The sequence below is a fragment of the Enhydra lutris genome, unplaced genomic scaffold, assembly GCF_002288905.1.
Source record: "Enhydra lutris kenyoni isolate GAN:26980312 unplaced genomic scaffold, ASM228890v2 scaffoldscaffold16, whole genome shotgun sequence".
Lineage (NCBI taxonomy): Eukaryota > Metazoa > Chordata > Mammalia > Carnivora > Mustelidae > Enhydra > Enhydra lutris.
In genome coordinates this window covers 35,470,125-35,486,230 of record NW_019154100.1, presented here as the reverse complement: position 1 = coordinate 35,486,230, position 16,106 = coordinate 35,470,125, and the positions used below count along the sequence as shown (strand labels likewise).

Here is a 16,106-nt window from a genome sequence, read left to right as displayed (position 1 = left end):
AAAGGAAATAGTATCAAAAGGATATTTGTGGAAGTAGAGGGTAAAATTGTATTAGAGGGGAATCTTGAACAGAGAGGAAAGTGAAGAAGATGCTATCTTAGGGATCCAGGAATGAGTTCGACCCTGGGCCAGTGTTGTGTTTGTACACCTGAATGCGTACCAAAGGGGAAGACATCCCAAATGTGTTCACAGGAACAGAACACTGGGGACTGGGACTATGAATCACTAATGATTACGGCAAACATGGAAAAAGGTGAGTATTGAGAAAGGAGGATTAAAAAGACAGTGAGATTGGTTTTCACACCATTTAATTTTAGGCTTTGTTGGAATATCTGAATGGAATTATACTTTTGGATGCCAAGAATAAGCAATTAATGTACTTCACAGTAAACGCCTTTTTATCTGTTTTTGCTAGACTATCAGGTCCTTGAAGTTCAGCATCCTGTGGGTTTTGCTCATGTCTCTATTTCCAGATCCTAGGACAGTGTAAGCCTGTTTGTGGCAGCCAGTCAATACATATTATTTGGATGAGTGAGAAGAGGGTGTGAAGACTGCAGGGTGGGGGAGGGAGTTTGAGAGTTGACTGAAGATTCTCTATGGACCCTGGAAAGTACATTCACTTTGGCTGAATGGGGGCAAGAAAAGGAGCATGGAAGACGACATGAGTGCTGAGAAAATCAGAAGTATTGTCAACAAACTTCTCTGTGAGTTCAGTTTTTTAAGAAGTGCCAGAACTGTGCTGGGATCATGGAAAATGGTGGAGGAGGTGTTGGTGAGAAAGTCGAGGAACTAACTTAGTTGAGCTAAACATTCTGTTGAGCAGAGGTCTAAAGAAAGTGTTAAAGTGAGAGTGAGTAAGAAAGTGAGCTCAGGACGAGGGTAATTGGATTTTTGTCAGAAAAAGATGGCCTTCGCTTGGTAGATTGGACAGAGGGGAGCAAATCATGAGGATTAAGGCAAAGGCTTGCCAGGGACAGTAAACACATTGGAGAAGCTTATTAGCCATGAAAGGAGCTCAAGCAGCCTTTTGAGAATCTTAAAATTCTCATACTCTTCCTGTATTTTATGTTATAAAATAATAGCTTTTTGGAATATAATCATATTGCTATGCTATACTATATTCCTTTCTGTCCTGTATTTCCCACCCCTGAGATCCAGATGTATCTGGGGGCAGAGAGGCTGTTGGTGTCTGTGTCAGCTACCTCTACTTCCACCAGGGAATCGTTAGCTAGAAACTAGTGGAGAGGGTAACTGCAGTTGCCATGGGCACCTTTGCATTTTATCTTGTCCAAAGATGGGAGGTGGGGAGGAGGATGAGGAGAAGAGGCCCAATGGGACAGCAGGAAGGAAGAAATCAGAGTCACCGGGGGTGGGGAGGGGGGAAGTGAGCAAATGTCAATTTGTCACAGAACCAAATTATTTAGCTTTTAAGAAAGCAGTCATTATGTTGTTGTAATAACAGCCCTTTAGTGTGAGTTGTCAACAGACAGTAATAACTTTTAATGAGGCCTCTAAAATAAAACCTTTATGGTACCCATGTGTTTGGGTTACTGCAATCCATTATTCTAACCCTTATTTTACTTCCCTCTTACTTTGTGATTTATTATGTTTGAAGCCTCCGTGATTAATTCCTTAGGGAATGTATTTTAGTGCTTAAGCTATTATTTTAACTTTTAGCACTGCTAATTTCAGTTTGTTCCTATTTGCTAAATTTGAGATGAGAGGAATTTATTTTAACCATAAGAAATTGGAAGAACAGGGGGAGAAAGTGTTTCATTGTAGAATAACAAGGAGAATAGCCAGTGACTGAGAAGTTGCCAGTTGCGTTGTGTTGACAAGTGTGATTTGTGGGAGTCCCTTAAGAATGTAACAGGGTCATAATCTGAACATAAAAATCATGCATCGTGTGGGTGAAGGAGTAGCCTGGGAATGGAAGGGAATGGCTATTAGTATATATTGAAATTACTGCCTCAAAGAAACACAGGAGAAAGAAACACATACAATATGTTGAAATCATCTGCCCCTGAAAGCTAAAACCTGGCAGAAAAATCCCAGAAAAACCAGACAATAATTCCTTGAAGCGCCATCTCCTTTTTTGAATTGCTCATTATTGAATTATAGAAATAAGATATAAAGGGTGCTTTGTAGTAATATAAGCAATTGTCGCTGACTTGATGTGTTTCTGACAATTCTGCTGTAATTCCCGATCCTTGTCATCCTGTGTCCGGTGTTTCTGAAGTGAGCTCCCGATTTCCTCAACTTACTCCCTTCTGTATTTCTGTGCTCTGTTTACTGCTGGTAGTCAATTGTGTCCTCCTTGGCTTTTCAGATAGCGAGTTTTGTCAACAAGTCAGGCATGGACATCTCAATCCTCCAGCGGTCCTTGGCCATTTTGGAGTCAATGGTGCTCAACAGCCATGATCTCTACCAGAAGGTGGCTCAGGAGATCACTATTGGCCAACTTATTCCACATCTTCAAGGGTAAGCCTTCAGTTGCCTCCTGTGTGTGTGGGGGGGGGGATGGGAAGTGGTTTTGGTAGACAGCTGCCGTAAAGCCTTGGGAAGGGTTTTCGGTTGGTTTGATCAAATATGTAGAAAAGGAACCTTCATTTGGCATCTAACCACACCATATACCATACCCATCCCCCACCACACTGATGGCATAGTGATTGGCCCGCCGGTGGGGGGGTGGGATCCCAGGCCTGTTCTTGGTACCCTTCTGTCCCCAGTGCCTGGCTTTTCGTAGGCAATCACTTTTGATATCAGTAGAATTTTACTTTTAAATTGCTGTCCTAAGTTCTCAACAGCATCTTTCCTTTGTCATTAAAAATAGTGTTTTCTCTGCTATAATGAGTATTTTCATAGATAATTATGAATCTTTCAAGGTAGTCTTCCTTCTTAGGCTCAAGGTGATTACAGTGACCTTCTTTTGTCTTTTCTAATGCATGTGTTTTGTCTCCAGAGGCTTGAGCTGGAAGACAAGGCACTTAGCAGGCTGCGGGCTTCTTCGGGGCTCTTTCCCTTCTCTCCACTCAGGCAATCAGTAAGGTTGTCCCTGAGAAGGACACCACTGTACAGTGCTTCTCATAAATTAAAGGATGTGGAGTTGCATGTGGGCAACAAGCCCCGTGAGGTGGCTTACACAAACAGGGAATTCATTGAAAGGATCCGGGGGGACTTTATAGACCCCAGGAACAACTTAAGTAGCCAAGCCTTGAGAAGGACAGAAAGTGTGGCCTCCTTGGAGCGGCCACAACAGGCCTTTCCTCTAGTGCACTGGTTGGCACCGGTGTGACTTGGCTCCCGGTAACTGCCATCCCTGGTCTCTCATGTTGCATTGACACATTCTCAGGAGGAAATCTGATTGGCCTGGCTTGGGTTGGGGATGCAGGCTGGGGATGTGCGGGAACAGTCAGTAGTTCTCCATGTACCAGAAACATTAGCTGTTGTGTTTATAAGGCAAACCTACTGAAGTGCATTAGATGTTGCCTTCATTTGGGGGGTCGGGTGGGTGACCAGATGGTAAAATTTTAAGTCACACAAGCTGTGGATTGTGGCCTCAGGGAAAAGGAGCCCATGATCTAGAATGATGCTTTTGTGTGAAATCGCTCTTGAAATAATACCGGTTTCACATTTCCCTGAATGTGAAATGTTTAAGTTCTACAGCCCGTGTCTTTTCTCTCAGTCTCGAGGGCATATTTGTGCATTCACAGCGTGCTCTGCTAGAGTGCAGGGTTTCTAATCTGGCAAGTGCCGTGCTGAGGGTTTTATATACATTAACTAATTTTACCCTAAAAGCAGCACCTTAAAATAAGTGTGTTCTTCCCCAGTGTTCCAGATGAGGAAACTGTTTTGGGGACACCCCCCTCCAACCTCATGCAAGGCCACACAGCCAGCCTGCGGGGCACTGGGGTTTGGATTCCATCCTGCCCAAGGCTGTGTTCTACACTCGGCCTCTCCTGAAATGATCTCCGAATGTAGCTCACCGGCTGCTCCTTGTTTCTGCCTCGGGTCCTTCTTATTTACCATTTACCATGTGGCTTCTATGAGATTCTTGCTTCCTTTGGAATTTCTGATTTCATTTCTGTGAAAAGCAGTTTTGCAAATTTCACAAATAAAAACTGATTCTTTTCGTTATTAAAAAAATTTTTATTTGGAAGTAGATTTTTAGACTATGTACTAGCATTGCCATGGAGACAAAGCAGTTTCCTTTATAATAAGTCCAGGGGTGTAAGGATACCCAAGTCCAGTCCCAGATATACTTCATGCATCAGACAGAAAATCATAGCCCCCCCCCCCCCCCACCCCACAACCACACGTATAGCCCCTGGATTCATGTATTTAAGCCTATTAGAGAAGAAGGGGCAAGCCGGCTGACTGCCCGGACTTCCTGCGTGATCTCCACTGAGCCATGTATCGTCGAGCTAGTAATAGTAATGCCCGCCCCTCCCCCCCATGGTGTATCCTTCCTTATGATGGTTGAAATATGTTCTCACTCAGTTGCCAACTGCATTTTCTGGGCCATACCTTTCTCTCTCATCTTTTTTTGTGGGGGAGATCATGACCTTTATCATGGTCTGACTCAGAGGTAGCCTATTCTGACTTTCTGTATTATTCCGGGTCTTTACAGGACAGATCAAGAAATCCAAACCTATACCATTGCAGTGATTAATGCACTATTTCTGAAGGCCCCCGATGAGAGAAGGCAGGTAAGTTGCATTTCTTTGGGGCTGGCAAATTTGGGGGCAGAGAGTGCCCTCCCCTTCCCATCTTGGGGACTCCTTGGGCCTCCCGCTGCCCGGCAGCTTGGCTGGCCAGCCTGGAGTCATTCACAGATCCAGTGGGAAGTAGGTGGAGATGCACAAGCCCTTGTCCTAGGAAGAATGCTAGGAATGTTCCAGAGGCAGAGCCCTTGCATCAAAGGTAACCCAACATAGGAGCTCGAAACATAAAAAGATGAAAACCTTTCTGCTTTGGGGGCAGCAGAGGTAGAAGCCCTGAGATCTTCTGTCATGCCATTGAATGCTCCCTAGGGCAAGGGAGGTATTGTCCCTATTTTCCTGATGAAGACACTGAAACCCCGAGAGGTCTCCCTCTTTGCCCACAGAAGTTAAGATGGAAGGGGCAGGAGGAGGACCACACAGTTCGCTGCCCCTGGTTGAGATAATTATTCCTAAGTCAGGGAGGGTCTTTGCTCCATGATATTTCTGTTGTCCATATCTGTATGTGGGGAGGGGAGTGATCAACCCATTTCCCTTTCTCTGTGCACACAAGAGAAGGGAACCCCTTAAATGTACCCATGTGAAACCCATCCTTTGATACTCTCTTTTGTCTGTGGTTCTGTGGTTCTTCTGCAATGAGGTAAAGGATCCTTGTAGAGGGGGTGTAGAAGAAGTGGAATTTGGTGTGTCTTGGAATATAGCTTGCCCTTCAAAGTCCGTTCATTTTTTTTTTTTTTTTTCCCATCAACGTAGTATAGACCATGTACCTTGGTCACACAATTCACTTCATTTAAAAACTGGGTGGAAATATGAGATCTTCCAACCAGTAGAAAGTGTACTGGGAGCTCTGTGACAGTAACCACTAAATCGTTTTAGAAGAATTTAGAAGCTAGCATGCTACTGAACCCTGAACACTGGAGAATTCCTTTTTTTTTTTTTTTTTGTTTGTTTGTTTTATTATATCATCGCCAAGGATTTTAAACCTCAGTGACTAAATGTGAGGGTTTCTGGTTTGTTTTCCATTCAGAATTGTTTGCTCATTCCTGGGGCTATGTCTGCACGAATGGAGTGACTTTATTGTTTCCTATGTATTGGGTTGTGTCTCCGCGGGAGCCAGGAGGTGCGGGCCCTCCCTAAGCCTTATGCTCCAGGCTGGATTTTTAAGTATGGTTTTGCAGGTCAAATCCTAGGTGGGTCTGTTCCTTTTTTTTTTTTTTTTTTTAAGATTTTTATTTATTTGTTTGACACAGAGAGAGAGAGAATAAGCAGGCAAAGTGGCAGGCAGGGAGAGAGGGGGAAGCAGCCTCCTGCTGAGCAGAGAGCCCGATGCAGGGCTCGATCCCAGGACCCTGAGATCATGACCCGAGCTGAAGGCAGAGGCTTAACCCACTGAGCCACCCAGGCGCCCCCGGGTCTGTTCTTTTTGTATCTAAATCTAAATGCTGGCCTCATGATAACTTCCAGCAGCCCAGCAAACTGCCTGACAGCAGAGGCTCATATGCTTGCACTCCTGACGTAGCCCTGGAGAAGCTTGATCCTTCTTCTGCTGGCAGGACCAAGGACACCTGGCTGAACCAGTAGCTGCCATCTGGTCTGACCTCATGGGCTTTTTCTTTCGCCTATGAAGAGCTTGGATTGGAGGAAACAAAAGCTCATGCCCAGCCCAGTTGCCATGATTTGGATCCCTGGATCCAGACATCAGTAAGATACGTACACGTTGCCTCTGCCTCTTACACCAAGAACTACTGTTAATCTACTGAATTAGTTTCACATGACCGTGGAGAAATTGAGAGCCAGATGCCGACCTGTGCTGACCCCATGGTAACGATCCCTGTGAAACATAATGGCCTCTCAGTATAACATTAGGTTTGAATTCTGTGAATCACATTTTTTTAAAAAAGATTTTATTTATTTATTTGACAGAGAGAGATCACAGGTAGGCAGAGAGGCAGGCAGAGAGAGAGAGGAGGAAGCAGGCTCCCCGCTGAGGAGAGAGCCCGATGCAGGGCATCCATCCCAGGACCCCAGGATCATGACCTGAGCGGAAGGCAGAGGCTTTAACCCACTGAGCCACGCAGGTGCCCCTCAAAATTTATTTTTTTGAAAATTAGAAAATATCTGACTGAGATGACACCGATTGGCAATCTATTGCTGTAAAGATAATAAATCACAAAAGATAGTCTAATAACATTGGATAATTTAGGAGAACAATCCAACTAAGAAAGATGGGTGTCTGTAATCATACAGCAGCATATCTAGACTCTAATTTAGCCTTTGAAATAAAAATAGCAACAACACAGAAAATTAACTTGAACTTTTTAAATTGTGTTGAATTAAAGATGAATCAGTGCCTATTGTTTGTCAAGACAAGGAGTATTTTGATTTTTAATTTAAAAAATATTTTTCAGTGAGTTAAGCGAGAGCTGGCTCTAAAAAACTGATTTCAAGTTCATACTGAAGAAGAGTTTGATGTTATTTTCTGAAGGTTAGTGGAACCTGCAAAGCAGAAGACCATGCTAACTGGGGGTGTCATGTGGCATATATCCTGTGTTGTTACCAGCTTTTCTTGTGGAAAATTAAACGTTCTGAATTTTGGGGGTAAAGAGGAAAATTTAGCAAAGCCTGCCATCCGTGATGGTACTCGGAGAGTTTGCCTTGCGCCAAGCTCAGTGTTCAGTGCTTTGTGCCTTATTTCAATTTATTCTTCTATCACTGGAAAGCCTTATTTTGCCTCTTTTCAAAAGTGGAAATTGAGAGTCCGAGGGAGTAAGGAAGGGAAGGAGCCGCTCAGAGTCCCGCCTAGGCCGCGCTGTGCTCTGGGGAGCACCCCATGGTCCGGAGGCGTCACCCAGAGAATTCTCTGGTATTTGCTGAGTGAAGAACTCCCTGGAGCCTGAAAGACACCAAGCCTGTTTTCTCACTCCAATTAGATTAAAACATAATCTAAACATTTATTTATTGGATTTACAGGAACAGCTTTGTTTATTTTTTTTAAAGCCTTAGGACATTGGATAAATTCCACTTTAGTGAAAAAATTTCATTTGTTTCAACTTCTCTTCCCGACTTTGGGCCAGGCACCATTGGTAGGACTCCATTTGTCTGAGTTTTTCTTTATTTTTCAAAATGTATGAAATGAATTTGGATGGATGGATTTGAAACACCTCTTTCTGTTTTTACTGAAGAAAAATACCACCATGGTCAGATATATTTACTTGGCGGGCAGGCTGGAGTGATAGTTCTGTTTTGCATTGACTCAGTGGGCCTTACTGAGAGCGCATGGGGTTTGTAGAGGGTCAGATGTGTGGAGGGCTGGGGTAGAACTTCGTGCTTTGCCAAGCTCCACTGGGGGCTTTCCAGTAAGGGGGCTGGAGCGGAACATCCTGCTTCCCCACCTCCTGGATGTGGGACATTCTCCCCTTTTCTGCACAAATGAAGGGAAGGAGTGTTTGTTTTGCAGAGATGGGGCAAATGGATCCTTTCCCTCACAACTCCTTGCCATTATACTACTGTTCTCATGGCAAGCATGAGAATTTCTCTACATGTATTTATGATTTTCATAAGCATTATTAAAAAACCTTTTTGCAAGTTAAAAGATTTGGTGATAAAATCAGAAAATACAAATTCAGAGGAGGAAGTTTGAAAGACTCCTCTAAGTGCATGCCCCGAGCAGAGAACCCTCACAGTGAGTCACATTGCGTGGCCCTGGTTTGTTCTGGCCAAAGACTTTTCTACCTACATAACTTTCTTCATGGGGTGGAATCACACTACTTGCACTGTTTAGCTGTTTTTTACTGCTTTTAAAACTAAACAAGATTTTGTGAATATCTTTCCATGTCAATATTCAATATCCCTCTATCCATATTTATATCTATCTATACTTTTATATCATCTCGATGGTATAAAATATTCTCCATGGAGCCTCAAGTTTACTCAGACTGTTTTCTAATATTGAACACCAACAAATACATGATGTACACAAGGATTTTTCTATTTTCTCTCTGACCAAGCTTCTCTGTTCCTTAGGAGGGTAGTAGAAATTACTCTTTGATTTTCCACCAAACATTTACTGTCTGCTCTGTGTTAGACATAGTGCTCTGGGCACAGGAACACAAAGATGAAAAAGACAGTCTCTGTGCCCCTAAGGCGACCGTGGTCTTACAAAGAAGAGAAACAATGTCAAAGATAATTACAACAATTGCCGTACATATTGGAACTATATTGTCCCTTCTAACTTATTTTAAAATTCCAAAACTCAATAGGCTAAAATAGGCACGGAGAATATTTTTCTTTTTCTTTTCGTTTATGTGCCAGGCAGTAATTTCATTTTTTATAAAAGAAAATAAATGAAAAGATCCATAGGATCCTTTGGGCCCTTTGTTTTTCATTGGGTCCGGGAGAAAAAGTGGACCTTCCTATTTGCTTTCGGACGCAAGCCCCACTTTCTGGGGACCAGGGAAAGACAGGTTCCTTCCAGATTGCCATTTCCCTTGTTTCCGAATGTGTCATTGTCCTTGCTTTCCTGTTGTCAGCAGAGTGGAAGGTGTCTTGAAACACCTCACGGTATTTGTGCACTTTTCTCCCCCAGGCAGTGGGTGAGCTGGGGTGTTAACATCAAGTTGTAACTGCTAACAGAGTGCTCTGAATTTCCATCCCTTCTTCTCTCCTGCTTGCTTTTCCTTCTGTGGTGGTGATGGCGCCCTTAGGTTGGTGTAGAGAGCAGTGTTGACATCCTTGATTGTCCTCTGACTGTAAGTCCCCCACCTTCTGCTCCTGCCCCCACCTGCCTGCGTGTCCCCCCTCGCACTTCCCACCTGCGTGTCTGGGCTCTCCTTGCTTCCTGCGAGTTTATTTTCGCCGTGATTGAATTCATGGTTGTGGTTTCGAATCGTAGCCTAGTTTCTTCTCTACTCAGGAAGAGCAGCAACTCTAACTCTAAAATCCAGCCCCTCCCCACCAAAAGAACACTCAAGTGCCTTCCTGAATATGAGCAGTATTTTTTCCACTAGCTTACAATGTTTGCACCAAGGTTGTACCCAACTTGATAATTTCAGCTTCATATCTATGGCTTGGTATTTAGAAAGAGTATCTGTGAATCATTTCTTTTACTAAAGTCACCTGCAAATCCTCTGTGCTAGGTGGGCCAAAGCCCCAAATACAACTTACAGACATGAGTCTTAGTGATGTGGAGTGTGGACTCTTGGAGTCCCTGCTCCATATTTGTCCCTTCCTAGAGCACCACACAGTTGACTTGTGTAGACTATTTTCAAGCCCTGGGGTACGTACCACTCATGCTTTGGTTTTGCACAAATTAAGATGATGTGGCTCTTGGAAGACTTGGAGACTTAAAGGGATGGTGCTGCAACACTGGGGGCCTCCCTGGTGCAGGCGCATTTCCTAGTAAACCTCTCTGCACATGTATAGTCTAAGAAAAGCGGATGAGCCTTTTGAATAGAGAACCATTGCCTTTATCCAGAGTATTTGCTTTTTATTCCACGCTCACTTTTTCCTGGAAGGAGGAAATTCCTAAAAAAAACGAGACGTTTGCGGGTGCCAGATTTCCTTCCTTCGCTTTTGGACAAAGCTCTGTTGTCCAAACAGAATATTCAAAGAGCAATTTGAATACTTCTACCTGCTGGAGTCTGTTCTTCCGTAAGAAATACTGCTGATATCCAGTTAGGTAGCACCCCCCAGGATAAAGTCATTTGAGGCCATGTTGAAATGTGTTTTTCTAACCTAAGGTTTTGTGTGGGTGTGTTTTTTGTCAACAGGAGATGGCGAATATTTTGGCTCAGAAGCAGCTGCGTTCCATCATTTTAACAGTGAGTACCCGTGCGGTGTGACCACCTTGTTGGGCAGGAATGGCTTGGGGCATTCATTTATCTCCCCTTGCGGCTTCAGTTTGTGGTTTGTTCTGTGACTTGCTTCTGTGATGAGCAGTAGTAACTAGCAAGGAGGAAGAAGTGTGCTTTTGGAATTGGAATGAACGAGGCTTTCCCACAGGAACGGTCTTATAGGATTGGAAGGAGGGGTGTCCAGAACTGCCCTGGGAAGACATTCTGGCAGGAAGGAGTAGTAATCTCTCCCAATGGGCCAGGTTTATTACACTCACTGCCACTTTATATTTTATTTTTTTAAAGATTTGATTTATTTATTTATTTATTTATTTATGTGAGAGAGAGAACATGAGGAAGAAAGAGAGAGCACAGGCGGGGGAGAAGCAGATTCTCTGCTGAGCAGGAAGCCGGATGTGGGACTCAGTCCCAGGACCCTGGGATCATGACCTGAGCTGAAGGCAGATGCTTAATGGACTGAGACACCCAGTCACCCTCCTCAACATCACCTTAGCTTTGCATTTAGGAAATCAGGGGCTCTATGACTTTAAAAAAATCCACTGGTGTGAGCTCACACTGCTTTTAATGAAGAAGCTAACTGGAGGCCTGTCAGACTCTGACAGAGGCTCTGAAATTCTGACCATCACTTCCCTGGGCCCCTTTGCAAGAGACAGACAGAAAAGACATACATGGAACCCACTGGTTAACTGCCACGTGCAAATGACCTGAAACGTCAGTGGAAAAGAAGTCCAGCATTTTATGTGGTGAATGTTTAGAAATAAATCAAATGGCATGATTTCCTGAGGCCTTACCTGCTATTTGACTTTAACCAAAGACTGAAAGAAGCACGTGTGATTGATTCCCAGCTTACCAAAGAGGCAATTTCTGTTTCTGTGATTTCAAAGAGGAGTTCCACTAGCTTACAATCACACACACACACACACACACACACACACACACACACACACACACATTCCAATACAGTGAGGCTGTTGAAAATTAAAAACCTTATGAGGGCAAACATAATAAATATTCTAGAATCCAAAGCCAATAGCAATGACTACAATTTGTCATCGAGTTTGATTTTGAACTTCCTGGCTGACAAGGATAAAAAGAAACATATGAGTGTAATTTTCGTTGTTTGATAAAAGAGGTACCCCGGTTCTTTGGGGATGATATACTTCTCCTCCTGGACCTGGGCTATGAAGTGGGTGTTGATAGAGCATTTGGATAGGTTCTTGGTCCAAGAATGGTTTGGTAGAAGTTGCAGGAGGATTCATAACACGGTTAATCTTTATCGTGGTTCTTAGTGCGAGCAGAAAGCGCAGTATTAGAGCGTGGTTCAGTGAAGATATCTGTGGGACAGGAGGAGGGTGGAAAGATGAAAGATGAGAGATGTTACATTAAGGTCCTAGCCTGCTGTTCTTACCTGGGTGTGGCAGTTGGAGTTGGAATGCCGGGAGATGGGCCAGGTGGAATGACTGTAGCCCCCGTGCCTAGAAGATCAGTTGGCTTCCATGGGACTTCTATGAGACTTCGATGGCTGGAAGTTCCAGGCTGCTATCCTCAGGCAGAAACTTGGAGTGAAGATACTTTTGAGTTGCTAATAAAATAGCTGGCCTATACACCTTGGATACGAAACATATACTCTGAATTAACATTCTGTTCTGAAATTGGGAGGATATGGCCTTTCATGCCATTCCCCATCTCACCGCTGAGCTTCCCACCCCCATCAGCCCTGTTACCTTGGTTCAGTGACTTTTTTCCGTTTCTCATTCTTCTCCCCACTCCTCCTCCTCCTTTTCTTTTTTTTTTTTTTAAAGATTTATTTATTTATTTATCTGACAGACAGAGATCACAAGTAGGCAGAGAGGCAGGCAGAGAGAGAGGAAGGGAAGCAGGCTCCTTGCTAAGCAGAGAGCCCGATGCGGGGCTCCATCCCAGGACTCTGGGATCATGACCTGAGCCAAAGGCAGAGGCTTTAACCCACTGAGCCACCCAGGTCCCCCCTCCCCTTCTCCTTCTTTAACTGGCTCTTTTGACATGGTACTCAGAGCTGGGGTGTGGAGTCCAAGTGCATGCTGGCTTTGGGACACCTCAAGAAAGTTCTTTTAGACGGCAGGACATGGTTGGGTATAGCACATTCAAACTATCACATTGACCCCGTCCTTTGGCGTTTTTAAGGCAAAACCTTGTTCTATGCTAGAGGAGACGTATGTTAGGCCAAGTGTTCAGTCTCCTTTCTAACCTCGCTCCAGTTGGGGGAAAGGCCCCCATGTCTAGTCTCCTGCCATTTCTTTTCCATTTGTTCCATTTTGGTTCTGTTTCTAAGGGGAAGGGTCATTTTGTTTTTCATTTAATTGTTAGCAGGAGAGCAAAGTTGTGCACATGAATTAGCTCATTGCCTGTGGTGGTGGTGTTCTCTGGATAGTTGCCACGGTGAATGAACTGCAGGCCTGATTCATACTTTGCTTTCTTTTGTGTTGCTTCTAAAACATTTCTCCACCTAGAAGCTGGATCACCTGTTGGAGACAGTTATAGGGTAAGAGGATGGCAAAGTTGCTTACCACATGTACACACGATTTGTTCCTCTGCTGCGTGCAAGGAAGGCTTCTGTTGTAGAAATCCACAGCTCTCTTCAGGATGCTCTCACATCAGGCACATTTTTTTGGTTTATAGAGCTGCAGTCACCCATGTATTTCCAGTGCCTTTTTTCTGCTCCCTGCTGCACAGAGCAGGTCTTTACCTGGATTCTGGCCTAACCATCAGGAACTTTATTGGGCCCTGGAATATAAAGAAAAGCTCCAAGATCACTGACATCCTCACCTTTCTTCTGAAGGGTGGTCCCATAGACCTACATTTCCCGGGCCTCCAAGTGAAGACTTCTGGGGTTCTTCTTGGCATAATGACAGGGGTTAATTGTTGCTGGCTTTTTCTTCCTTTAAAAAAAAAAAATCATTATTTCTGAACCATCTCCCCAGCATGTCATCCGAGCTCAGAGAGCCATCAACAATGAAATGGCACATCAGCTGTACGTGCTTCAGGTGCTTACCTTTAACCTTCTGGAAGACAGGATGATGACCAAGATGGACCCCCAGGACCAGGTGAGTGCCAAGAAGACAGCAGCAAAAGCACACAGGGGAGAGAAAGTGGTTATTAAAGATCTTTTATTGGACTACTACCAAACCAGGAATTTGTAGATGATGATATTGTTTTATTATCATCTTAAAAAAATATATATGTATATATATATGTTTTTTAAGATTTCTTAAAAAATTTATTTGAGAAACAGCAGGGCAAGGGGCAGAGGGAGAAGCAGACTCTCCACTGATTAGGGAGCTTCTTTCAAGGCCCGATCCCTGGATCCTGAGATCATGACCTGAGCTGAAGTCAGACCCTTAATGGACACATCCCAGAACTTGGTGGGGGTGGATGTGTTTAAAATTTAGGTGAACTTGGGCTCAGAGAACAAAGCAGATGGGATTATTTCATCATATATCAAATACATGCATATTTTTCCTTTGTTGGATAAGAAAGCCTAATGTCACATGGTCATGAATCTTGGCCTTTGGTCCCAATACCTGCAATGGTAATGGCTTTGGAGTCAAGTTCCCAGACAACTCGGGCCATTTGGTTGCCCTGTGTGATCCTGATACAGCTGGAGGAATTAATTTCCATTCTCCAGTGCTCAGTGCCGAGAAGGGGGTGGGGGGCGGTTCCTAGGTTACACCTGATTCCTGGGCTTGCGTTTGTGTCAGTTGGCTATTTGTTTTAATTCTCTGTAGGCCTCTGGTGGTTGTGTGTGAAAGGTTACGCCTCCATCCAAAAGGCTTTGGGGGAACTTTACTGTGTGAGGACAGACTGAGAGGAAACAGCTGGGGGCCCTGCCGTAACCCATTTTCAACTTAAGCAGTGCTGCAGCTTTGGAAAGGAAAACACTCATTACTGGCACGTGAGGGCCTGATCTATCGCAGATGTGAGCCCCACATGGGGAGCGTATAACTGCCGCAGCCCTTCATCCATGGCACGAGGCCACGCGATTAAGAATGATGGAGAGGCTTGGAGAGGCTGTCCAACGTGCCCCGGAATTTTGGCAAGGCCAAGTGTAATCATCCCAGAGAGAGGAGACTGTTAGCTTACCATTCTAGTGACAGAAGGCCTTGCATCTTAATGTGGAACGGCCCTCCCCATTTGGAAATGCTTCCTTCTATTTATTGAAAACATATATACATATATATATATATTTTTTTTCTTATTGTGGTAAAATAGACGTAGCCAAATATTTACCGTTGTAGCCATTTTTTAAGGGTTTGTTTCCATGTAGTCACTTCTTAGTGGTGGTAGAGATCCCTTGTCACTTGAACGCTGTTTGTAAAACCTGCACGTGCCTCTCACTTTGGCTCGACCAGTGTGGAAATCCCCAGACCCAAGACTTCCATCATATTTGGGACACCATTTTGAACTTCTAGGTAATTGACCGAAGTATTCCAAACGACTTGGCCGTGAGGATAATCGTGGGATGAAGCCGGGGCTGGCCAGCAGGGAGAGTGACGGCGGAACGATGCAGAGCCCTAACTTGGGACATCCGTTGCCTTTCATCTGTTTTCCTTCTGCCTGAAAGCAGTGATTCGTTTAGATCCTGGGGAAAGAGGGAGTATCTGTAATGTCATACAATGAAAGCAGCTCTCCCCTCCTCTCTTTTTTCTCCCGAACGCCTTCAGGCTCAGAGGGACATTATATTTGAACTTCGAAGAATCGCTTTTGATGCAGAGTCTGAACCTAATAACAGCAGTGGCAGCATGGAGAAACGCAAGTCCATGTATACCCGGGATTATAAAAAACTTGGCTTCATTGTAAGTAAGCTATCTCCAGTAAGCGCTCTCCTTCCAACATCAGGGGTCTGACCTCAGCTGCAGAAACCGATGTCTCCTCCGAGCGTGTGGTCCTCTAGCGCCTCGCGGAATAGTTTCCACATTTTCCAGATGTTTAGCTGGTTTCAGCAGGATCCCGTGAAAATCTCTTCTGGCTGCAGTGCAGCGGAATAGCTTGCCTAAGTGTGACTAATACGGAGTTTGTTTATTCAGTTCTGATTGAGTGCAGTGAGCCCGGAATGCATGTAGATTTCATTAACTCTGCATCACAAGATGTTTCAGGTTCTATTGGAAATAAATGGGCGATGGCAACTGCGGGATAGATGTTATTATTGGGTTACTGTTTGGATCACTGACATACATGGATTTCCTATCAAAATCAAATTGAGGGTCTCCTGAAATGTAGTCACAATGAGATTTACTCAATTTGTCCTTTCCTGAAAGTTTTTGTCTTGTTACGGACGTTAGTAAGACAGCTCCTCGATTTCCTTTTTTTCAGTTTGCAAATCAGAACACTGCTTGTCCTGAACGTAATCGGTTGTTTTGTTTCTACTTGGGTTCCGTTCTGGCCTTTATCACCGTGACATTTCTCCCGTGACTTTCAGCTAATGAATGTCAACATCTGAGGGTGTAAAATTAGGTTTCCATTTTGGCTGGCATCTTAAGTGGCCAAAAATGAGATT

The 16,106-nt window shown here is 44.1% G+C and overlaps 1 protein-coding gene across 3 annotated transcripts in view; it reads left to right on the top strand.

The window, feature by feature from the left end:
• Positions 1-16,106, top strand: part of LOC111147268 (engulfment and cell motility 1) — a 524,081-nt gene that overhangs the window by 187,749 nt on the left and 320,226 nt on the right. For 2 of the 3 annotated variants that reach the window (XM_022503209.1, XM_022503208.1), the window contains exons 9-13: positions 2,330-2,481; positions 4,631-4,709; positions 10,490-10,540; positions 13,534-13,656; positions 15,274-15,405. In XM_022503209.1, the coding sequence (XP_022358917.1) occupies positions 2,330-2,481; positions 4,631-4,709; positions 10,490-10,540; positions 13,534-13,656; positions 15,274-15,405 (537 nt within the window). Of the gene's footprint in view, positions 1-2,329; positions 2,482-4,630; positions 4,710-9,424; positions 9,470-10,489; positions 10,541-13,533; positions 13,657-15,273; positions 15,406-16,106 lie in introns of all 3 variants that reach the window. The other variant, XM_022503207.1, reaches the window with a different exon arrangement.